Genomic DNA, 23,920 nt, shown 5'->3' with positions numbered 1-23,920 from the left:
CCCTGGGCTCAGCGAGCCTGAAGAGGGGACTGGGTTCCCTGTGCTTTCCCTCCCAGACCCCATGAAAGATCAGTACAAATGCAGAACCCAAGTCCGTCTCCGTCTGGAAGAGGGGTGTGGGGTTTGGGTAACCAGAGGGGCCCCGAGGTTGCTGGTTGCCTGGTTACCTGGGTGGTGATGGCCGGGCTGCAACATTGGAACCCAGAACCCTCCCTGCTTTGTTGAGTGTCCTGCGGAGGGGTGGGCTCCCATTTCCGAGACAGCCTTGGGTGGGCATCTGTAGTGGGTCTAGACCACCAGTATTGCAAAGAGGGCAAAAGGAGAGCCAGCCGGGTCCGCAGGTGCTGGACTGGGCGGATCCCAGAACCAGGCCAAGATGCTTCCTTTGCCCTTGGGGACGTGGAGGTGCAGGGGAGGGCGGAGCAGGTCCCTGCAGCACGACGAGTGCTCCCGCCTAAAATCCGGGCCTCATCCATTCCTGCAGCGGCCCCGCAGCTGTGACCCGTGCCCTCTGCGGGGGCCGCAATCCCCGCCCGCCCCGGGGCTCCCCCTGCGACCTCCAGGGGAGGAGCCTTCGAACCCGAAGCTCTCTGAGGGGCGGCCCATGGCCCACGGGGTGTGGCGGTTGCGGCCCAGCTCCTGCGCGGCCGGCCTGGCGCTGACGCGGGTCCTGCGGGCGGGCGGGGCCTCGGCCGGGGCCGGCGGAAGCGGAACTGCCGCTGCGCCCGGAAGCGGAGGGGGCGACCCGGGAGGCCCGCGCGGCGGTAAGTGGCGGGTGGCGGCGCGCCTGCCCTCCCGGCCCTGCCTGCGGCTCCTCGCCGCCCCGCACTGGAGAGGGGCTGCCCAGGGGTGGCCCGGCCGTGTGGGCGCGCGGCGGGAGCGGGCGCGGCCGAACGAGACCGTGACAAACGCAGACTTTGCTTCCAGCGCTGCTGTTGCTCGCACTTGGCGCCCGGGACTCTGCTGAGTGCTCGGCGGGCCGGTCGGGCGCGGGAAGTGCTGCCGAGGTGAGGTCACGGCGCCCCAGGGGAGGTCTCCACCCGGGACCGACAGACCCTCCTCCGGCCCTTCTCGCCGCTTCCACCCTGGCTTCTCGGGGTGTCAGGCGTCTGGGCGGCAACCCAGCCCTTAGGTTGTGGAGCCAGCCCTGCCCATCCCCTGCGTGTGGGTGGTCAAGCTGCTGCTGGCATCTTCCTCCCAGCCCCACGGCCCTCGCGCGCGAATCCAGGATGATTTTTTGATCTTGAAAATACTTAGCAGCAAAACTGAAGATGAGATAAGCCCTCGCTAGAGCAGAGGACATCAGCGCCCCCGGGTCTCCAGGGCCCCCTCACCACACGGCCTGTGCACAAAGGCTGCCCTTTGTGGCTGACAGTGCCCTCACCCTGGCCCGGTCTTGTGCCCCGCCCCGGGTCCGCAGCATGGCTGAGATTTCTTAACACGTCTGACTTTCGCCTAGTCTTTTGCTGTAGTGTTTTTCTCCCCAAAGGCGCCCCCCAAGTGACCCTGGCACTGCACTGCACTTGTCATTGAAGATATCTGTGGGCCCCGTCAAAACCATCAGTTCCCTAAGCACTGAGGCTTTGCCGGGCAGCAAGTTCAGAGCTACGACTTAGAATTGAAAAATATTTTCAGATATACAGAGTGAAAAACTTAGGGCATTTATGAGGTGTTGGTCTCCTTCCGAGAAGGACCTTCCCAACCTCCAAGGCCTGGTTCCCAGTTTGTTTTGTGTCAACAGAGAGTCTGGCAGGCGCATCTAGTGTGTACAGGACGCTGCTGGATTCACACGTGGTCCTTCTCCGAGTAATGTGGAGACTGTTCCTTAGGGGAACACACGGATTGGACTCATTTATTTTAATGGCTGCACCTATTTTACTAGTGTTATTTTTCCTTTTGGTATAAATGTGAGTTCTTTCCAGTCTTTTGTAATAACATGCAATTTTTTTAAAAAAGATTTATTTATGCATACAAGAGCTGGGGTATAGGTCAGAGTTTGGGGGGTGTGTGAGGGGATTCACCAGAGACAGAGTGGGGAGCAGAACAGGCAGATCCACTGACATACACTGCTGAGGGGAGCAGCGGGGAGACAGGAGAGGTCTGCTGCGCCAGGTGGGTCACCTCCCCAGTCACTCTGCTTCAGTGGCTGCTGATAGCTTCATAGTGCTGAGACTTAACCCCTTGCGCCACCAGGGAGGCCCCAGTCACATGCAATGTTAACTATCCTTGCACAACTTTGGACCCAAGTTGGAATATTTCTGTAGGCTAAATTTTTCTTTTTTTAAGATTTTATGTATTTTATTTTTGCATGAAAGAACTGGGGTGCAGGGGTGTGGGTGAGAGGATTCACCAGAGACTGATCTACTGAAATACACTGCTAAGGGGAGCAGCAGGCGAGACAAGAGAGGTCTGCTGTGCCATGTGGGTTAAGTCCTTGGTGGGAGATCCAACTCAGGCTGTCTTGGTGGTAGTGCTGAGACTTAACCCCTATGCCACTAGGGAGGCCCTGTAGGCTAAATTCTTTAGTGCACAAGTGCTGAGTCAAAGGGCATTCCATAGATATCTGAATGGGTAAGTGATCTCTAAACTGCTACCAAGTGCCCCCCTCCCATGCCCCTACTCATGCTGGATCATGCAGATCTGTAGAGAGAAAATAGCAGCTCATTGTCCTTTTGTGTTTCCTAGAAGTGTAGGTGAACTTTATAACACTTTTGTCAGGTTTATTTTTACGGTGATCATTTTTACCAGTAATAATCATTTTGAAACTGCATACTTAAAGGTTGTTTGTGTTTGTCCCTTATTCGATTGGATTGTTGGTGTTGTTTTCTAGGTGCGCTTTACATATTAAGGAGCTTAGCCAATTGGGTGTTAGTGTTTAATCTGTACTTTGTATGTTGTCTTTGACTTGGATTGTGTTTAATTTTACTTCCAGTGATGTATCCTCAATGGGGACAATGAGAAATTTATTATAAGACAATGTCATCATTGTGGAACTGGAGCATGTAATCACACAAACCTATATGGTGTAGCCTCCTGCAACCTAGGCTGTGCAGCGGGGCCACCTTTTATGCCATCCATTGTCCGCCAAAGCATCACTAGGCAGTGCATGACCGTCTTTACTTTTGCCAGGCATTTAAAATCATTATTAGTCATTGTTGCTTTTTTCATTTATGATTTCTGCGTTTGTGTCATGCTCCGAAACATCTGAGTCCAAGACTGTAAAACATTTAGTAATTTCCTGTGGAAATGTAATGGTTTTCTTTTTTTTACAATATATTTACATTTTTGGTGTCATTCTAAAGGGTGTTTCTGAGAAGGGGTGAGTTAGGGACCCAGCTGTCTTTTCCCACATTATCTGCCCCAGCATTTCCCTAGAAAGCCATCTGCCCCTGGCTCAAGTGCCATCTTGGTCATGTGCTGAGCATGAGGGTTTTTCTGGACCCCATCATCCCCCATAAGCAGACCCTGCCGTCTTCGTCACTGAAGTCTGGAGACCCCCCCCACCCACCCCCCATTGCTCTGTCTGGTCTCTGCTCTTCTGGACACCAGGCCTGCTTATCTGGTTCCCCCTTCCTGACTTCCATTTTGTTAGAAATTGGGGTTGCTTAGATTTATAGATTAAGTGGAGAGCAAGGTGTCATCTTAAAAAACAGTTGATGACTTGAATGTATTTCAAGTCATACTAGTTCCACTGGACACCACGATAGGAAGGGTTCTGAAAATTTAAGTATTGGGGACACCCTTCCCCTGACAACCATAGTGCCTGGCGGTGAGCTTGGTTTGAAGCAAGGCTTTTCTTGAGCTGATGTAAACTAGTATGTTTCTTCAGCGGTACTCACTGCCCTCTGCCTGCCCACTGCACATGAGGATAAACTGAGGCAGGCTTGTGGCCACTGCGTCTCAGGCCATCCTGGCCTGTGAGTCTGGGGATTCATTCCTCTCCTCTCACAGTGCCCCCTGTTGGACTCTGGGGAACCAGAGGGGCAGTGACAGGGGAAGCTAGTGGTACATTCCAGGACGCCTGCGTCCCTTCCCTTCTACTTGGTATGGCCTGTGGGCCAGCCTGCCTGGGACGAGAGCCAACTTTCAGTTCTCCATTTTGTGAATTTTCCAGGACATGTGTTCCCACTGGCATTTTCTCCTGCGGGCGCCGAGTACTCACCCCTGGCAGGGTGCTCCATGTGGGATCTTGGGTCCTCCCTACAACTTTTTGCCCACCCCATGTGGGGACCCCTAGGTCCTAGAAGCAGGCTTGAGGCCCTGTTTCATGGCCTGGGCACACCTGGGTATCTAGAGACCCGGGGCAGGACCTGCCTGGTGTGTGTTGGTAGCAGGGAGGTGCGATGTGTAGTTGGCCAGCCTAAGTGTGGGTGCTGCTCACTCCAGGCCTCTTCTCCTGGGGCCTGATCTGTAAGCACAGACCGACTCCTTGCTAGGTGCCCAGCACCTAGGAAGATCCCTTCCTCGGACGCCCCTGCTTGGCTTCATCATCCCATTAAGCTGAACTAGTGGAATGTACCCCACTAACGCTGCCCATCTCCCTGTGAACTTTGAGTAACAGAATTCTGGATAAGGATGGTGCTTCTGACCCCTCCTCTGCCCTGGTGGCTGTGGCTGTGTGAGGAGTGATTGCCCAGCAATGGCTACTACCCCTCAGGGCACTAAGCATCCTGAGCTGAGGTGTGGGTAACTCCTCTGGGGCAAGCCCTTCTCTGTATTTTTTTTTTTTTTTTTAAAGATCTATCTATTCATGCATACAAGAACCGGGGTACAGGCCAGATGTGTGGAGGGTGAGAGGATTCACCAGAGACAGAGCGGGAAACAGAACAGGCAGACTGACTGAAACACACTGCTGAGGGGAGCAGCGGGCGAGACAGGAGAGGTCTGCTGTGCCATGTGGGCATCTCCCTGGCCGGCGGGGATCAAACCCACACTATAGAGGCTGTGGACAGCTCTATAGCCCCGTGCTCAACCGTCTGCACCACCAGGGAGGCCCCTTGTCTGTATTTTCATGGTCAGGGTGCTCAGTTAACCAGGGAGTCCATCAGACAGGGGTGCTGGGTCCTGGCACCCAGCATCTCCCTTCCATGGCAGCAGAGGGGCTCAGGATTTGGATGGTCTTGGGACACAGGTATGGTTTTGTGGGGTGGTGAACTCTGACCCCAGATGCCAGCTTAGCATTGGGTGGGCAAAGGCCAGAAGCAGGAGTGCCCATTGCATGGGCAGGTGCAACTGAGACTCGGGGACAGGGCCTGGTTGCAGTCATTTGCTGGGAACTGAGTGGGCTGTGCTCTGTAGCCCACCCCACCTGGCAGAGCCCTGACTCATGTTCTAGTTGGAGGACCCTGAAGTGGATTTCAGCAGATTTCTTTAGCAGATCACGTGGGCACCAGAGGAGCATGGACATGTGTGGGTGTACCTGCTAGCCTGGCAGATGTCCCCTTTGCCACTGGCCCTCTGAATGGTGTCTGTGAGCCACCATTCCCAGGGGTCTGGACCTGTGGTAGAGCTCAAGATGAGCAGGAGCTCTGGGGAAGGATCTCCCAAATGGAAGGGAACAAGTGAACACCCAGCTGGTGAGGGCCAATCCTGCCGCCTCCCTGGATTAAGGACGGGGGCCCAGGGTCCCCTCCAGCAGCTCCTAGCAGAGGGCTGCTAGTCCTGAAGGTATGACCGGCAGGCCAACTTAGCCTGTTGTGCCGGCTTGCCAGCACCATAACCTCCTTGTCCTCCAAGCAGGGGAAGATAGCCACGTGCCCGCTGTCCAGCCAGGCCTGGCCCAGGGCCCCTGCTGGGCTGGTATCCCTTGTCTCACCCTGAGTTCTCCTGGCTGCTCATCCTCCCTTGAGGGATGACCTGATGGTCTAAGGTAAGTAATCAAAATAGACATAGCTCCATGCCAGGCAGTTGCACTGGTCCATTTCCTGACCTCTGACCCCCCACCCCCACCCCCGCCCTTAGCTCCTCCTGGCCTCCCCTCCAGAGGTAATTGCTGTGAACTGGCTGGCTGGCAGAAGTGACCATGTGCTATCAGGTGAAAACAGAATGGTTGTGGCCCTGCCCACCTGCCCCTCCATCCTGTGTCCTGCTTCCCCAAAACTGGGTAACTCATATCATTTCTTTTCTCCCATCACAAATAGTGCAGCGATGCAGACACAACTGCCTCCTTATGAACAGTCTTTGGGTACCTTTTTAGGAGTGGAATTGCTGGGTACAGCGTACATCAAAGGGTACACTTAAAGCATTGATAAACTACGTGCAGGGCGGTGCAACTCTGATGCTTGGTACAGAGCCGTCAATGTGAGCTGCTGCCATCCTGGCATGGTTGTTGTCACTGACGACACCCACTCTGCACGTTTGTTTTTAAAATTTTCATTTGGCATCATTTGGGATTTACAGAAAAGTTAAAGACAGCAGAGTTCTACCTCCCCCTCACCTAGCGTCCAGCATCTTGTGGAAACCAAGGAATTGACTCATGAACGTCCCCGTTAATGCTGCCCCAGGGTTTATTCCAATTCATTTTTTTTCCACCAATACCATTTCCTGTTCCCAATCCCACGTGGCCTTTAGTCATGGACTTTTTTAGTCTCTTCAAATCGACACTTCATGCTTCCCTCGTTTTTCATGATCTTGACAGTTTTGAGGACTGGTCTGGTAATTTGCAAAATGTCCCCTAGTAGGCCCTTTTATTTTTTCATAATCAGACTAGGTTTGTGGGTTTACAGCACACACAGGTGGGGTGTCCTGACCACATCCCTTCAGGGGTCCTTGACACCCGCATGACCTCTGATGTTCTCCTGAGGTTGACTCCTGGCTAAGGTTACTTTACCCCTCCACCCCTGGTCTGTTTGCCATCTCCCCTTTCTCTGCTTTGTCTTGAGTCCTGCCCACACCTGGCAGGGGGGCATTTATTAAAGACATAACTTTTTTTGTACAGAAAAATGTAAAAAAGGACAAATAGTCCACAATTGCACATAGAACGCAGATACCTACTGACATTTAAAGAAAACCAACATAACATGGAATATGAAAAAAGTTGTGCAAAAAGTACTATTAAACTATTCCAACAAAAAGTAAAGTCTTCATGGTCTTTAAAAAAGAAGACACTGCCACCCCTGCCTCTGTCCAGCAGGTGGGGCCTGGCAGGAGCCCTCTGGAGCCCCTCGGTGCTGTCAGGAAAGGGTCGGGATGGCTCCCATTTTACAAGTGAGGACACTGGTCTGAAGAAAGGGATTGACCTTGAAAGTCCGGCCTGGACACCACCCATGTCAGGTCTGTGCCTGCCCAGTTGTGCCATTAAGACTCCCCAACAACTACGTTGCCCCAGACTGAGCCTCTAGAGGGCCACTGGGAGTGCTGCCCACACTGGTACAATGATAAGTCGGTATCTTTCCTGCCCTGGCGCCTATGTGTGGAAAGGAGCTTCCTGCCTCTTCCAAGTCTGGATGCCGCCCCTGAGTGGTGAGCAGAGGCTGAGCTGTGGGTATCCTGCAGGGCTGTGGGGTGGGGAAGGAGAGGCTCTGAGGGCTGCTGAGATGGTGAGGGGCTGGAGTCCTGCCCAGATGGTGCATCTTCCCAGGCCTTCAAAGGCTCAGGAGGCCCGGGCTGCCAATGCCCTGAGTGCCACCAGGACAATGCTGTCAAAGGAAACCCATGCGGCTGCACTGCATCTTCGAACCTGAACACTGCATGCCCCTCTGCTTTCCTTTGTCAGCTACGAGTGTAGCAGATATTGCGCACTGTTGGGACACCCAACAGGGGCACCCAGAGAAGGCTGACACCGGCAGGGACTACAGGCCTAGGCGACCAGGACCCAGGGGGAGTGGGAGTGGCCAGCTTGGGGACAGGGGCTGAGCCGGGGCGGGTCAGTTCGCAGAGGTTGCAGGCCCGCCCCCCCCAGATGAGGCCAAGTCCAGGGTGACAGGCACTGTCTGCACCCAGCCCAGGACGGCTTGAGTGACAGAAACCCTTGAGGGAACTCGACGCTGCCGGGCAGCCCCGCCCCCTAGAGGTTGCTGCGGCCGCTGCACGGCCCCCGCCGCCCGCCGGGGAAGGGGCAGGGGCGTGGTCGCCGCGGAGGGCGCCGCCCGTCACCCCGTCCCGCTCCCCACTTCCGCGAGCCCCTTCCCCGCCTCGCGCCCCCGGGCCCGGGCCCCGCGCGCCGGGCCCGCTCTGGGCACCCACGGGCCCGCCGCTCTGGCAGCTCGTCCCCTTGGCCTGGACGCGCGCGGGGCTTCGCGAGGCTCGACTCGCGCTCCCGCCCGAGGGCCCCGGCCCGGAGCCGGGACCCGAAGTGCCCGACCCCCGGGTCCCGCCCGCCCTCCTCGAGGCCCCCCTCCATGCTGGGCCCCGGCCCTCCCCTCCCCCACGAGACACGCGCGGCGACTTCCCAAGAGGGGCGAAAAGAGGAACGAGGGCGCGGCAGGTCCGGCGGGGCGGGCGCCCCACTCCCGCGCCCAGCCGGGCTGCACCCGCGCCTAGGCCGGGGGGCCCCGCGGGGCCCCGCGAGGTCGGGACCCCCGGAGAGGGGGGCGCGAGGGCGCCGTCTCCCCAGCCCGGGCCGGCGGAGAGGGGGGAGGGTCGCGCACGTGGCCGGGGGGCGGGGCTGGCTGCTTCCACCCCCCGCCCGGGCCACGTGGGGTGCCCTCCCCCACCGCGAGCGGGGGCGCGCCGGGCGGAGACGGCGGCGGCGCGGGGGGGCGGGCTCCCGCCGACCGCGCGCCCGGCCGCGGGGTGGGCGCGCCGCGAGGGGGTGGGGCGCGCGGGGGCGGGGCCGCCGGGGCGGGGAGCGGCGGGGCGGGGCGGGGCGGGGCGCGCCCGGGGCGGGCGGGCGGGCGGGCGGGCTGCGCGGGGGCGGGCGGGGCCCCCGGCTGAGGAGGGGGCGCTCCCGGCGCGGGGCGAGAGGAGGCGCGGGGCGGGGCGGGGCGCGGCGCGCGGGGCGTCCGGGCCCGGGCGGGCGCGCTCGGGCCGCAGTGGGCGCGCCCGGGGCGGCGCCCCCGGCCGGGCCCCGCCCCGGGGCGAGGGTGCGCCGGGGGGGCGTGGCCGCGGCGCCCCGAAGGGGCGTCCACCGGGTGGGGCGGGCTGCGGCCGCCCCCGCGGGCTCCGGTGCGTCAGGGCGCGTCAGGCGGGGCGGGGCGGGCCGAGCGCGGGCGGCGGCGGCGGCGCGGCGCGCGCCGGGCCTCCTCCTCCTCCTCCTGCTCCTCCCGCTCTCAGCAGCCGCCGCCGGCCGGACGGGCGCCGCTCCGCCGCCTCCTCTCCGCCCGCGCGAGCCCCCGCGTGCCCTGCCCGGCATGTCGGCGGCCGTGGCGTGCGTGGATTACTTCGCCGCCGACGTGCTCATGGCCATCTCCTCGGGCGCCGTGGTGCACCGCGGGCGGCCGGGCCCCGAGGGCGCGGGCTCCGCCGCCGGCCTGGATGTGCGCGCGCCGCGCCGCGAGGCCGCCCCGGCCGGGCCCGCGGGGCCGCCGCCGCCCCCCGCCTCCCCGCTCCCGGGCCCGGGCGGCGCCGCCGCGCCCCACCTGCTGGCCGCCAGCATCCTGGCCGACCTGCGCGGCGGGCCCGGCGCCGCCCCGGGGGGCGCCTCGCCCGGCTCGTCCTCCTCGGCCGCCTCGTCCCCGTCCTCCGGCCGCGCCCCCGGCGCCGCGCCCGCCGCCGCCAAGAGCCACCGCTGCCCCTTCCCGGGCTGCGCCAAGGCGTATTACAAGTCCTCCCACCTGAAGTCGCACCTGCGGACGCACACCGGTGAGTCCGGCCGCGCGCCGGCCCGCGCGGGGGCGACCTCCGGGGCCCCTCCCCCGCCGGGACCCCGAAATTGCGTGGCGCGCGGGGGGCGGGGAGGGGGGCGCGCCCTGGCCGCGCCGCGCCGGCGGGCGGGGCCTGGTGGGTGGGGCGCGCGCGGGGGGCGTGGCGGCCACGCGGTCTGGCGGCGCGCGGGAGGCTGGCGGGGCGCGCGGCGCCGGGGTCGGGCCCTCGCGTCCCCTCCCCCGCGGCCTGCTTTCTCTTTTATTTTCTGTTGCGCTCGCGTGAGCCCTGGTGGAGCGTCTGGCCTCGGGCTGCGGCTTCCCGGCCTCGGCGCCCCTGTCTTTGGAGCCGGAGGAGGAGCCTCATCGCCGCCTCCGGGGTGGCGGCGAGGGTTTACCCCTGGCGGCGGCGGAGCGCCGGGTTCGGGGCCAGGGTTGGGCTTGGCCGGCACGTTTTCTTTACCTTCTGTGTTTTAACCGGGCGGTGGGCTGGGCTGGCAGTTGGGGTCGGGGCCTGAGTTTGGGGAGGAGCGGCTGTTTCGGAGGGAGACGCAGGAGGGAGTCAGGGCCTCATTGTGTTCGTTCCCCCCCCTGCCCCCCTGCCACCGGGGCCTGGCAGGTGCGCGGGTGGGAGGGGAGGGCTCGCTACATTATCACCTCTTCTAGCAACACGGTCCCCTTGGGGGGCGCCGAGGGGAACCAAGACGCAGAGAGGTGGGTGGGCAGGTCTCCCTCCGTGGTCACCACCGCCCCTCATCCCCCCCCCCCCACGTAGGACCTCGCTCGGTCCATGGGGGGCCTGCTGCAGGCCGGGAGTTTGAAATAGGGGACCTGAAGCCTGTCCTGCTGACCGACCTGGGACTGAGAATTGGAGGTGTTTGCCCCGTTGTGGAAGGGCATGGCAGCAGGGCTGGGGACCTGGGGCAATGTGGGGGTGCATTGGACCTTTGTGTCTGGCACAGGATTTGAGGTCTTAGTTTTTCCATCTGCATAAAGGGAACAGGAAACGTGACCTTCCTGTTGAGGGGCTTGTGGGCAGGTGGAGAGGGTACGGGATATTAGGATTGGCCACATGGTGGGGAGACACCTCATAGCGCTCTAGGCCCACTGCAGGGTCTAGGGAGGGGAGCAGAGTTGGGAAGAGGCGAGCAGTGTCCCTGCCTCTCCCCCCCCTTGGGCCCTGGAGCCTCTGCCCACTTTCTGATCACTGTCAGATGCTGTTTGGGGTGGGTGAATGTTTCCTTCCCGAGCCCCTGTCCTCCAGAGTGGGTGGCCACGGCCTGCCTCTCCAAGGCAGCATGGTCCAGGGCCCCTTGTCTGTGTTGCCATTCTCACTTTCTAAAGGAGAGACTGAGGCCCGAGAGGTCAGTGGGAGAGGTGTCTCAGGAGTGGGGACAGATACTGGGTGAGGGAAAAACCACAATCCTTTGACCCCAAGGGGGCGGCCCTGTCCCATAATCCCCATTATAATAGTGGGGGCGGGGGGGAGGGGGCACGGCCCCTGGACTCTGAATTAAGAGCAGACGTTCTGGTCCTGGGCACCTTAGCTTCTGTTTTGGAGGATTTTGGACACCTCTCTGCTTAATGACTGCCTGTTTGGTGTTTCTCTGGCTCCCAGGGGTCTGTTTGAGGGGTGGGGAAGGCCATACCTGTCCTGGGTGTCCAAAGGCTTGTTGGTGACAGACCCAGGGATACAGTGGGTGAGGTACCCCATCATCCCTGCTCCACTGGCAAGGGTGGTGGGGAAGTTGGGAGGGACTGTGGGATTTTGTCCCTGGGCCACCCAGCCACAGGGGGACCGAGGCAGGCTGTCCTGTGCCCCCCCCCCCCCCCCCCCCCCCCGGGTCTGGCCAGGAACCTCTGGCCCAGCAAGGAGCTTCCTGCAAGGGGCGGGACTTTGAAAGCTGCGGGAGATGTTGACGCTGTTACCATGGATACCAAAGTGAGAGCGAGGAGATGGGGCGGGGGCGGAGGAGATGCTGCTGTCTACTTGCTCTCCCAACCTCCTCCGCCTCTGGACTGCTCCCCCTGCTCCCCAGTGCCCAGCATGCAGTCAGCGCCGAGCCTTCTTGGGGGCTTTTGCTCTCTCCCCCCAAGAGGGAGCTCCAATGGAAAATGGAGCTTTTAGTCCAGATCTCCTGCTGACATGGGAGGGGGCTCATCTCTGGGGGGGGTCTGTCCTTGGCATTATGGGGTGTTGAGTAGCATGCCTGTTCCCACCTACTCAGTGCCTGCAGCACCCCCCAGTCGAGACAACCACAGATGTCCCCAGAGTATGACCTAGTATCCTCTGGGGGGCAAGATGTTCCCCCCCTCCCTGTTTTACTCTAAAACCACATTTACTTAAATCTGAGAGACAGTAGTTGAGCATTTACTGTATACAAAGCACAGTGGAATGGGCCAATCCAGTCCCTGTCCCCTGGGCCTCCTGCAACCTTGTGGGGGGTGGGGAGGTGGCGGCAGCAACTGATGGAAGGCTTTCTGGAGCAAGAGCCCCCTCTCTGCAGAAACCTGAACCTTTGGGGCAGGTGGGGCAGGTTAGGGTGTGTTCAGAGTGGGGACTGCACCCTGGCTGCAGGGGATGGGGGGCAGAGACTGGCCTGGGCTTTGAGAAGGAAGTGGGGTGGGGGGCAGAGCAGGCAAGGGTTCTCTTTAATCCTGAGGGCAGGGTGGAGTAGGGTGGGTGTGGAGGCAAGGGAGGCTTTGCAGAGGAAAATCCGTTTATGGAGAAGGGATTTGGAGAGAAGTTGCTGCTTTGTGGGAGGGAATGGTTCCTGACTGAGGGGGCAGGAGGAGGCTAGGGTGACCCCCAGTTTTCTGATTGAGGGGGCTGTGTGGTGAAGAGTGGCCAGGAGGAGAAACCCCATCAGGAAAATGAGTTTCAGAGGATAAAGTGCCACCAGTCCCTCCTCCTCCCATTGTTATAGAGCCCTAACACCATCACAGGGATGTGTGAGTGAGCAAAGGACCCCGTGCCCTTCCCCCGCATCTGTGAGCCCGTTAAGATCTGGTGGGACTCTGGACACTGGTAGCATATTTGGGAGTCCAAGGTGGGGGACTGCCAAGCCCAGGGAGTGGCAGGGGTGGCCTTGAAGTACTGGCTGGTACCCAGGGACGGCCTCCCCACCTCGCCCCCCTTTCAGTGGGTAGGGTGCCTGTGCCCCAGCTTGTTGGGGCTCCCCCAACATTGCTAGGGCGATAACCACCCCCCACCGGTCAGGCTCCCTGATAAAGCTGGTGCAGATGGCTGTCGAGTTAGTGGATGATACCAATGTGAGGCGCCGCCTCCCTCCCCTAGTGCTCTTCCCAGGACAGCAGGCCCCTGAAACTCATGTGCTGGGGCACCTGGGGAGCTGTGTCCGCCTCCTGAAGATGCCAGTCTAGGTGGAGGATGAGTTGGGTGCTGTCCTGGCCAGGCAGCCTTGTCCCTCTAGAAGGGAGGGATGAGGCGCTGTAGGAACTCCCTTCAAATCTGTGGGAGCAGTGCTAGCTCCTGCTGGTGGTGGGGTATGGATGAGCAGATGTGTGAGCCTGTAGACTCACAGGTATATGTCAGGTACTTACGGGGTACCACCCTCTGCCCTCAGTTTGCAGGGGGTACCGGGACATGTCACACCCAGGGCATGCAAGTGTTTGGAGGCTGAGCACAGGGTAGTAAAAGGACCAACCCAGGGGTCAGTGTGGGGGGACACCAGGGCCAGGAGAGGCCTGTCAGACAGGTGGTGTACTGAACAGGGACAGAACTGAAGAGACAAGAAGGGGGGGATGTGGCGCGGTGTGGAGAAACCTGAGGTGAGAGCAAAGAGGCTTGTGGGGTGATCTTGATGATAGCCTTGGGTTTGTGGGGGCAGGACTGGGGGTGTTTAAGATCACAGCCCCTCACAGGCTGTCTTTGCAAAGCCATCAGGACAGCCGACCACAGGGGACCCCTTCCTTGCTGTCTGGCCTCACCATCATTTCTGCTGCCCAAGACTGTCCTTTGGGTTCTTGAAGTCCTTTGTTACACCTCCCCGCACCCCCCCCCACAACCTGCTGCAACCCCAGTGTCCCCTGGCTCTCCCTGCCTGTCCCCTCCCTGGTGCCTTCCACCTGGTGGGGGGCATTGGTGCAGGCTCCAGCTGCCAGCCACACCTCCTCTCTACCCCTGTGGGGTGATCCCAGGAGGTCCCGTGAAGCTTAGCGTCAGAGCCACAGCCCTTGACCTCTGCCCTAGTCCAAGGAATGGGGTACTCTCCCCACAAAGGCCGAGGATTGGCGGCTGGGGGGGGGGGCTGTACACCCAACCTGTCTCCAGGACTCTTGCTCTCTGTTTCTCTGTGTCTGGCGGCACCATGGGGCTAACCTTCCTGTCCCGAGCTTGTGCAGCTCAGCCCAGGCCAGAGGATCAAGTCCACCTTGGCCCTGCTCACCCTGTTGTCTAGCCCCGCAGGTAGCCAGGAACAGCCCAGCGGCCTCACCTGGGCTCTCCCCCAGCTTTGAGCCCCCAATGTTGCCTCCTCAGAGTGTGTATTGTGAGAGCTTGGCAGGGCCTGGCATCTTGCAGGTGTGGGGGCAGGAAGTCTGCACCTGGGTATCTGCCGCCCACGTGTGCTTTGGTGCTCCCCGGCAACCAGGCAAGGGGTGGAGCTGGCAGGCTGCCAGGCCGGGACCCCCGCCTGGTGCTTGGCCCCGGCGGGAACCACGTGAGCAGGATGTCCCCATCACCCAGCTACTTGTACGTGCAACAGCTGTGTTCCCAGCCTGGTGTCCTGCCTGGCGGGTGCTGGGCCTGGGGCGGGGAGGGTGGGAGCGGGGACCAGCCACACTACTCTATAAGGGGAAGTAAGGGTGCTGCGGGGACTCAGCCACAGCAGGGCATACCCCCAACTTGCCCTGCAAGATGGTGACAGGACTGCGTGCCTCTAAGCTGCATCTCAGACCCCATCTTCATCCCCAAACCAGGCTCCCTCCCCCACACTCATCCTGCAGAGCCATCAGATCCCTGTGGTCACTGCAAGGATGTTTTGGGGGTTCCATCCTGGGCTGCTCTGACCCCTCCCCCAGGTCCTGCTGACCCTGCCTTCTGGAGTGTGGATGGGGCAGCCCCAGGGACGGCCCTACAGTCTTGGGGACCGTTGATCCCTTGTCCCCACTGCTCAGTTGTGGTCCCCCACCCCGTGGCAGTGGCGCCAGCATCTCTCTTTAGACACTTGGGCTGACAACCCCTCCAGCCAGTCCTTGTGAGCATGACTCATGGGTGGCCCCCAAGAAAACCTCTGGGGTGGGGGGAGGTGTGGACCTCTGAACTCCTGTGGTGCTGGGGATTGTTCTTCCATCTCCTTTTGGGACTAGAGATGTCATGAGATCACCTCCATTACCCGGGCCCTGATCTCCCTCTCCGCCTCTGCCCCTCCTGGCTCCTAGTCTACCTCTGCATTTCACTACCTGTCTCCTGCCTGGCCTGGGGGCCTTAGCTGACTTTGGGGGGACGGATCCTTTTCTGTCCTTGTAGCACCCACTGCCGCAGGTGGGTGTATTCTTTTGACCAAGTTGTCCTGGATCACCTCTGCCCCCAGTGCCCCCAAACCCTTGAGGTACCTACCCTGATCCAGTGGTGACACCCCCCAACCTGGCAGCTCCCCCCCTGTCCTACCTGTTCCCTCCCTAGTCTGTATTCCATCTTTCACCATTAGGGGGGTGGCATGGGCTTCAGGGCCCTTCAGAGCCCCTGGCAAATAAGGACTCGAGGACCGGCCCAGGATACCAGCTGCGGGCAGATGTGCCCTTGGTCTGGAGCATGGTGTGGCGGGGCCTAGTGTAGAGGAACTTCGGCGAGGCCCCTTGGCACCCTCAGCCAGTGGGGGATGCCCTGATAACACATCTACAGGACTGTGGCTCCATTAGATAGAGGGTCAGGCGAGGTAGCACTCAGGGGTTGGCAAGTGCGACTGGCAGGCTGGGGTGGCCGCTGGTCTGGTTGGGAGCAGGATGGGCGAGGGTGATGGGAGGGGTCTGCGGAGGAAGTTGCTGGGTGGTGCCCGCTGCCTGGTGCTGGCACCATCTGTTCAGTGGGGGCGGGGCATCCCCAGGCCTCTGGCCCCCAACCCCCACCCCGTTCCCTGAGCTGTGGCCCGCGGTCGACCCTTCCCCACGCTGAGCGCCCTGGATGGGACATGCAGGGCTGCTGCTCCCGGTCTCCCGAGCCCCGCACCGGTCCCTGTGCCCACAGGAGTCAGCAATTGCCCTCTGCCCCTTTGTGCCCCAGGTGGTTATTTCCAAAGATGGTACTAAACTGGGGTCAGGTCAGATTAAGCTGCAGGAGAGGGGGAGAAGCCCTGCCAGCGTGCGTGTGCAGCCTATTAATGTGGCCTCTGGGTCTTCTTCTTTTTTTTTTTTTTAAAGATTTTTTAAATTTATGCATACAAGAGCTGAGGTACAGGTCAGAGATGCAGGGGGTGAGAGGATTCACCAGAGGCACAGTGGGGAACAGAACAGGCAGATCTACTGAAATACGCTGCTGAGGGGAGCAGGGGGCGAGTCAGGAGAGTTCTGCCATGTGGGTAGCTCCCTGGCTAGGGAGGGAACTCGTGCTGCAGAGGCTGCGGACAGCTTCATAGGTTGTGTCTTAACCCCTTGTACCACCAGGGAGGCCCCTCTGGGTCTCCTTTAAACGATGGAAACTGCTTCAGTGGTGTGACTACTGCGGGTCTTGGGAAATAAAAGGGGGTGTTTGTTAGGAACACGTGAAGTGAGTGGGGTCTTTCCTTGGCGTGCTTAAGTCCACAGCCAGAAGCCGGCCTTTGGGGCCAGGGTCGGACAGAGGCCGGGGACCCTTTGACGTCTGATGGCTACCCACTAACCATGCCCTGTTCTCCGCCTCCCTGCAGGTGAGCGGCCCTTTGCCTGCGACTGGCTTGGCTGCGACAAGAAGTTCGCACGCTCAGATGAGCTGGCACGCCACCACCGGACACACACGGGCGAGAAGCGCTTCCCCTGCCCGCTCTGCACCAAGCGCTTCACCCGCAGCGACCACCTGACCAAGCACGCGCGCCGCCACCCTGACTTCCGCCCAGAATTGCTCCGGCGCCCAGGTGCCCGCAGCGCCTCGCCCAGCGACTCGCTGCCCTGCAGCCTGGCAGGCAGCCCAGCGCCCAGCCCCGTGCCCAGCCCAGCCCCCGCTGGTCTGTAGGGCCCTGTGTCAGCCCCGCCCCCCCCAGCGCCCCCACCCCATCCCCCGCTGGACAGGGGCACGGAGCACCAGCCACACGCCTGCTGTCCAGGGCCCAGGCGAGGCTCGCGCTGACAGCAAGCCTGGGCCCCGCCAGCCTGCCCCCCGAGGGCCCTGAAGATGACCCTGCCCTGCGAGAAAGCGAGCGGGGGCCTGAGACTGGACCCGGCGCGCCGCATGGGACTGGGGCTCACGTCTGTAAATAGCCATGACCCATGACCGTCCACTCTTCCCATCTATTGAACAGGGTCCCCCCATGGGTGGCCAGCAGGCGCTCCCCATCCCCTTGGCGATCACCCCACTTTAGGAAGTGGGACGTTGGCCCCAGAAAAGGCGCCTTGCTCAGGCCTCTGCCTCCAGGTTGGAATGAAGTGTGCAAAGAGCCATAGATGAACCAGGGGCGACCCTGTGCCCACTCCCCACCCAGCCCGGGGCCCCTCGCCCCACTGAAAGCCATTGGGGACGTTCAGGGAATCGGGGCCTGGGCGCCCCCACTCGGGTACTCAATCTCAGGTGTCCACGAGTTCCACCCCGCTGCCCACAGGGGGCTGCCCTGCTCCCTTGCCGGGGCGCGGGGCGGGGTGGGGGTGGTAGGTGTCTGTCGGGATCCAGGTTTTGGTTTTGAAGCTTGGGGTACAGAGGAGAGAAACCGGGGTTCTTCCAAAGAGCATTTTGACTCACTTTGGTGGGTGGGGGGGTGGTATCACGAGATGGGAATGAATGTTGGCTTATTTATTTTCCTCTGTCCCTGCTGGTATGGGGGGCCGCGCTGCCCCTCCGGCTTGTGAGTGTGTGTGAGTGAGAGACGACTGCGGGGAGGTTGGCTCACGGGCCAGCTCCCCGGGGGTAGGGTCCCCAACTTTCGCCTTGGACAGCATCACATGACAATCAGCCCCCCTGCCCCCATAGCTGGGTGTGCCAGCTCTGTCCTGATCCCCCTCTTTCCCCTGACATCCCCGCTTCCTGGTGTCCGGGCCAGTCGGAGGTCCCGCCGTGCCCGAGGCGGAGGGCTTGCTCCCGAGCCCCGATAGCTTGCTTTTTGGACCGCGTAGAGTATTTTTTCAGGCGCCAATTCTTTTACTGATCCAGCCCCTGGGTTGGATCCCTGTCCTCAGGGGTGTGTGTGGGGGGGTCTCCATGATCTGAACTTGGGGGTGGGGGGATACATGCTATGCCCTTCTGCTTTCTCCCAATGAGGCTTGGGTTCGATATCCATTTGGACGGAGAGACCGAGGCTCCCCCCTGGAATGGGAGGGGGCCCAGGCTCCCTGTTCCCAGACCCTGAAAGACACCTATCCCCCCACCATTGACTGCAGGAGATTTTTGGTACCCCCGTTTGTTCCAGAACCCTCCTGTCTCCCAGTTGGGGACTGGGGAGCTTGGATGGCACTGGCTTAGACCCAGACCCCACCTGGCAGGATCCAGGGATGGGTGCCTGGGGTTCTGGGGGGGATGGATTCCTTTTGGAGCTAGGCTGGGGTGGGTGTCTGGGCATGGCCTCGTGGGGCCTGTTGGTCTGCACCCTCAGACCCTCCTCTCCAGTGTTGGTGAGGTGCCTTAGTCCATGGAGATGGGTGGCGTGCAGGGGCCCCTGTTCCTTCGTGTCTGTCTGCTAGCCCCTCAATCACCCAGCCCTGACCTGTGCCTGACCTGCGGGAGGGTGGGGCTGCGTACCCGGGCCCTGTCCCGGGACCTGAAGAAACTTGTGCCCTTCTAGTTCTGAGTGGTCATTGCTGGTTCTAGCTGTGGCCTCAAAAGAGGGGTGCATGAGGGACCTGTGCTTTCAGGTGGTGCCCTCCTTCCCCCGCCCTGCCTGGCCTCAACCTTGTATTTAATTAAACAAGCCCTTTTTTAAACCTGACTCTAGCGTCTGTGGTATTTCCCGTTGCTGACCTCAGCCAGAGGGGCCCCCTCCGTCGTGCTCACCTGTGTATCCCCAGGTCACCAGCCTCCTGGAGAAACTGAGGCAGTGGGCTAGGGAATCCGGGGTCTTGGCCAGTCCTCAGGCAGAAAATAAGCAGGGTTTGAGGCGGTGGCTGCCTGCAGCAGTGCACTCTGCTGCCCACTGTCACCCTGACATCTGCGCCTCCCCTGCTTCCTGAGCCGGCAACCTAGGCCCATGACAAGCTCTTTAGGCTTCTGCCTAGTGACCCCCACTGGGGGAACTACAGGGTGTGATCAGGATCCTCCCTGAGGCGCCCTGCAGCCCCTGACCCAGCCATTCCAGCCCCATCTGGTTCCTGTGGCCAGTAGTCCAGCTCTTACTGTATGCCTACTGTATACCAGCCTGCAGTTGTAAGGGGACATGGTAGGGGGACCTCAGCTGCTCTGGGAGCTTTACAAAGTCGACATCTCTGATTGCAGAGTTCTCCAGAGCCTGGGTGGAAGAAGCATAGACACTCCCTAGGGGCTTCCCCAGTTTCCAAACCCCCCCAAAGTGATGACCACCCCCCGATCTGGTGGCTGCCCCAAGTATTGCAGTGCACCTCATCTTCTAGGGCCCTGCTTTCTCAGCCCCAAGGTCATGCCCACCCTGGGATGAGGAGAGGTGGGGAGTGGGGTCTGCACTCACCTCGCTCTTGCTCCACCTATTTGCCCTTTCTACTGTCCTTGGGGTCCCTGTTCCCCCCGGCCCCCAGCTATGGTCAGGTTCTCTGCCCCTTTGGGCAAAGTTCTAGGTGGGACATGTGCCCTGGAAACACTACAAGGGTGTCCCCTCCTGATTGCTGGGAGTGCCAGGACCCCTTCGCCCTCAGGCTTAGCTCCCCATCTTCCACATCGCCCCTCCACCCCACACCTGCATGGCCAGTGATATCGTCGGGACCGACACCAGCAGGACCTGTGCCAGCTCCAAAGCCGGGGTGTTCCCACTCCCCTAGGCTGCCCTGGCCCGCGGCGTGAGCCTTGATTACCTTCTGTCTCATCGCCGCCACGTCCAGTCGATCCAGAAACCTCCCTGGGGTTTTACCTTCGGCACATGTCCAGAATCCGGCTACTTCCCGCTTCTGCCTCCACTGGGACTGGACCCCATTATCGCTCAACTGGACCAGCACAGTCCCCTCCACCCAGGCCTCAGGCTCCTCCCCGAGGAGGCCGCTAGGGGGCGCGTGTGAGCAACCGAGCGTGAGCAACCGAGCACAGTCCTGCCTTTCCTGAGCCCCAGATCCCCACCTTTAACCCCCATCTGGGGCTGAAGCCCACTGCTTCTCCGCCTCACAAGGCCCTGGCCCTCCTCCTCTCCATTCCCTCTCTGCTTCCTCACCCCCTCACCTCCTCACTCTGCTGCAGCCACTTGGGCCTCTCTCCTGTTTCTCCAACACACCCAGGACTTCTTTTTTTTTAAAGATTTATTTATTTTTTTTTTTAAAGAATTTTTTTTTTTTATAGAGGCATGTTTTTATTTATTTGTTTGTTTGTTTGTTTGTTTTGTTTATGCACGCACTGAGTACAGTCAGAAGCGCGGGAGGGTGAGAGGATTCACCAGAGCTAGAGCGGGGAGCAGAGCAGGCAGAAGGATCGAAGTACACTGTTGAGGGGAGCAGCGGGCGGCAGGAGAGGTCTGCACGCCATGTGGGACCCTCCTCTGGTGGCCGGGGAGCATCCGGGGATCGAACCGGCGCTGCAGAGGCCGCGAGCAGCTTCGCAACCCAGCGCTCAACCGCTGCGCCACTGGGGAGGCCCATTTAAAGATTTATTTTTATACAAGAACCTGGGTACAGACCAGATGCGTGGGAGGGTGAGAGATTCACCAGAGACAGAGCGGGGACCAGAACAGCAGACGGACCGAAGACACTGCTGAGGGGAGCAGCGGGTGAGACAGGAGAGGTCTGCCGCGCCATGTGGGTATCTCTGTGGCCAGCAGGGATCGAACCCTCACTGCAGAGGCTGCGGATAGCTTCACAGTGCAGCGCTCAACCGCCTGTGCCACCAGGGAGGCCCCAGGACTTTTTTTAAGATTTGTTTATGCATACAAGAACTGGGGTACAGGCCAGAGGTGGGGGGGATGAGAAGAGTCACCAGAGACAGAGTGGGGAACAGAACAGGTGGATCGACGGAAACACACTGCTGAGGGGAGTAGGGAGTGAGACAGGAGAGGTCTGCTGCACCATGTGGGCCACCTGGTGCTGCAGAGGCTGAGGTTAGCTTCAAAGTGCTGTGCTCAGCCCCTTGCGCCACTAGGGTGGTCCCCACACCAGGACTTTTACACATACTGTGGCCCTCTGCCTGGAATGCTCCTCCCCTGGAGGCTTCCTTGGTCCTCTCTTAACCTGCTCAGACCCCACCTTCCCCAGAGGCTCATGCAAGCACATTTTCCCCAACCCTCTACCCTGTTCTGCCTCTTTTCCCTTAGCACTTTTTGCTTCCTCGTTTACTCGGTTCCCTCCTGTTTGCCAGCCCCTCCAGAACACTACATCTACCAGGGTGGGGTTGCTGCTTTGGTCACCAATGCGTCCAGCACTGTGTATGGCACTTGATAGGAACTCGGTAAATATTTGTTGAATGAATGACCAAGACTGGAAGGAGCACTAAGTGCAAGTTCAACTAAACATCTCTAGCACCACACAGAGGCGCCCAGCCTGCTGCTACCACAGGCATGAAGAAGCTGAGAGAACACTTAAGGGAGGAGCGCAGCCGAAATGCTCAAGAGGGCTGGGCTGGGAGTGGGGAGGTGACCTTTACACACAGTCCCCTGCTTGTGGGGGGGGGGTCTGTGGTGGGGACCTATGGGTGGACCCAAGATGTTCATAGAGAGACTAGGAATCTTGATCTTTATGCGATGGTTCCCTAGATTTTAAACATGGGCACCAAATTGACATTACTCTAAAATCTAGTAGTCAAACATACACACACACACACACACACACACACACACACACACGATGACAGCAGCATGATTTCAATGGCCAAAAGATGGAATCCATTCAAGTGTCTGCAACAGAGAACAGATAAACACAATGTGTTCCAGTCATACAGTAGAGTATTAGTCACCCACACAAAGGAGTAAAACTCTGACACATGCTGCAGTATGGAGGGGCCTTGAACACACGATGCTCAGGGAGAGAAACCAGACACCAAAGGCCACACGGTGTGTGAGTCCACTGAGATGAATTGTCTGGAACAGGCATAGCCACAACAAAAAGTGAGTTTGTGGTGTCAGGGGCTTGTAGGAGTGGGGCATGGGGGTGACTGCTGATGGTGACAGGGCTTTTTTAGGGAAGGAATATTCTGGAACTAGATAGTGGTAGTGGGCACACAACACTGTGACAGCCACTGAATTTTTCACTTTCAAATGGTTAATTGTATGTACTGCAGATTTCCCCAGTGAGAGGAACCACACTAACAAGGGGGATTTGTCAAATGCTATTCGAGGCCCCTCCCCTGCCTTTGCCTGCATTCCTGTTTTCAATCAGGAATTTTTACCTCAGTCATTATGCATTTAAGTTAGGGTCTCTGCACCCAACCCCTTGAGGATGGGTTCATTCAGCACTCATTGATCCATTTCAGTTGTGTTGCAGGTTCTGTGTTGGGCTGGATACTGGGGTCCTAGGATCTTAGATTCTCCAATCCGGTGTGGGGGTGGGGTGAGAACACCTACACAGTTGGAGAACAAGAAGGGCTGTGAGGCTGCTGAGGTGGGAAATCTCCAGGGAGAAAAGCAATTGTCAGACTCAGCTGAGTCCTTCCTTGATCCCAACCATCCCAACCCCACCTGGCAGGATCCAGGGACGGGTCCTGGGCCCTCTGGTTTGGACAAGGACCTCCCAGCATCCACATCTTTGGGCCTGAACCTTGGCTCAAGAAGAGTGCCTGAGTCTAGAAAGCCACAGGCATGAAGAAGCTGAGAGAACACTTGAGGGAGGAGCGCAGCCGAAATGCTCAAGAGGGCTTGGCTGGGAGTGGGGAGGTAACCTTCACACACAGTCCCCCTGCTTGTCAACACTCATTGTTTCATAGTGGGGTGACTGAGGTGATATGGCCATGGACGCACTGGGTCCCTGCCCTGGCCACAAGACCAACTTAGGGAAAAAATACATTGAGTCTTCTGCAGAGCAGTCCCTGACCCTCTCCATCCCACCTGCCTCACTGCTCTGCCCAGACACTTATTAATTTATATGTAAAAAATAAATGAAATGTACCATCTTAGCCATGTTTAAGTGCACAGCTCAGTGGCATAAAGCACATTCACAGTGTAGTGCAGCCATCCCCACCATCTGTCTCCAGAACTTTCTCACCTTCCCAAACTGAAACTGTCTCCATGAAACTCCTCCTCCCATTCCCTAGCACCTTGTACCCCCATTTACTTCCTGTCTCTATGGATGGGACTCCAGGCGCTCCTGTGAGTGGATCACACTGTACGTGTCCTTTGGGTCTGGCTTATTTCGCTGAGTATAATGGGCTTAAGGGCTAAGCACATTTTAGGACTTTATTCATTATTAAAATTGAATAATATTCCATTGTATTGAATGAACCATTTTGCGTTTATCCATTCAATACAGCAATATCTCTCCTGTCTTAGTAAGAGACATTCCCTCTCCCCTTGAGTTAGCAAACTTTGATTTATATGTTTAACCTCTTGCTTTTTCCTTGCTGTCCGAGGGCAAAGGGCCTTCTGCAAACTTCAAAACAAAGCCAACGACAGAGCCCTGCAAAGACTCTGAATTGCTGATCGCCAGATGGTGACAAGTGACATCAACCAAGTCACCAGCCCCTTAGGTTATCAGCAGGGGCGTGCTGACCCTCGCCCACTCCCCTCTTTTTCCTTGTAACCCTAAGTACCCCCACACTCATAAGCTGGCGGGTAGGCTTTCACACTCTTTGCTGCCCTCCTCATTTGTCAACAAATAAATGAAACCATTTTCCTTTTCCTCAGAATGCTATTCTTACTGGCGAAGGGGAAGCCAGATAGGTGATTCTGGTACCACATTCACCTATCAATGGACACTTGGCTGTCCTTCTGGCTGTTGTGAATCAT

At 59.3% G+C, this 23,920-nt stretch overlaps 1 protein-coding gene across 1 annotated transcript; it reads left to right on the top strand.

Moving 5' to 3' along the window:
- The first annotated feature begins 9,290 nt into the window (after positions 1 to 9,290).
- Positions 9,291 to 16,936, top strand: KLF16 (KLF transcription factor 16). Its single transcript, XM_037504978.1, has 2 exons — positions 9,291 to 9,741; positions 16,607 to 16,936. The coding sequence occupies exons 1-2, from the start codon at positions 9,291 to 9,293 to the stop codon at positions 16,906 to 16,908; spliced, it is 753 nt and encodes a 250-aa protein (XP_037360875.1). The 3' UTR covers positions 16,909 to 16,936.
- Positions 16,937 to 23,920: the final 6,984 nt, after the last annotated feature.

The sequence above is a fragment of the Talpa occidentalis genome, unplaced genomic scaffold, assembly GCF_014898055.3.
Source record: "Talpa occidentalis isolate TD23 unplaced genomic scaffold, MPIMG_talOcc4v2.1 talOcc4.12, whole genome shotgun sequence".
Classification (NCBI taxonomy): Eukaryota; Metazoa; Chordata; class Mammalia; order Eulipotyphla; family Talpidae; genus Talpa; species Talpa occidentalis.
The sequence above is the reverse complement of the archived record's forward strand: the minus strand, read 5'-3'. Positions and strand labels throughout refer to the sequence as shown.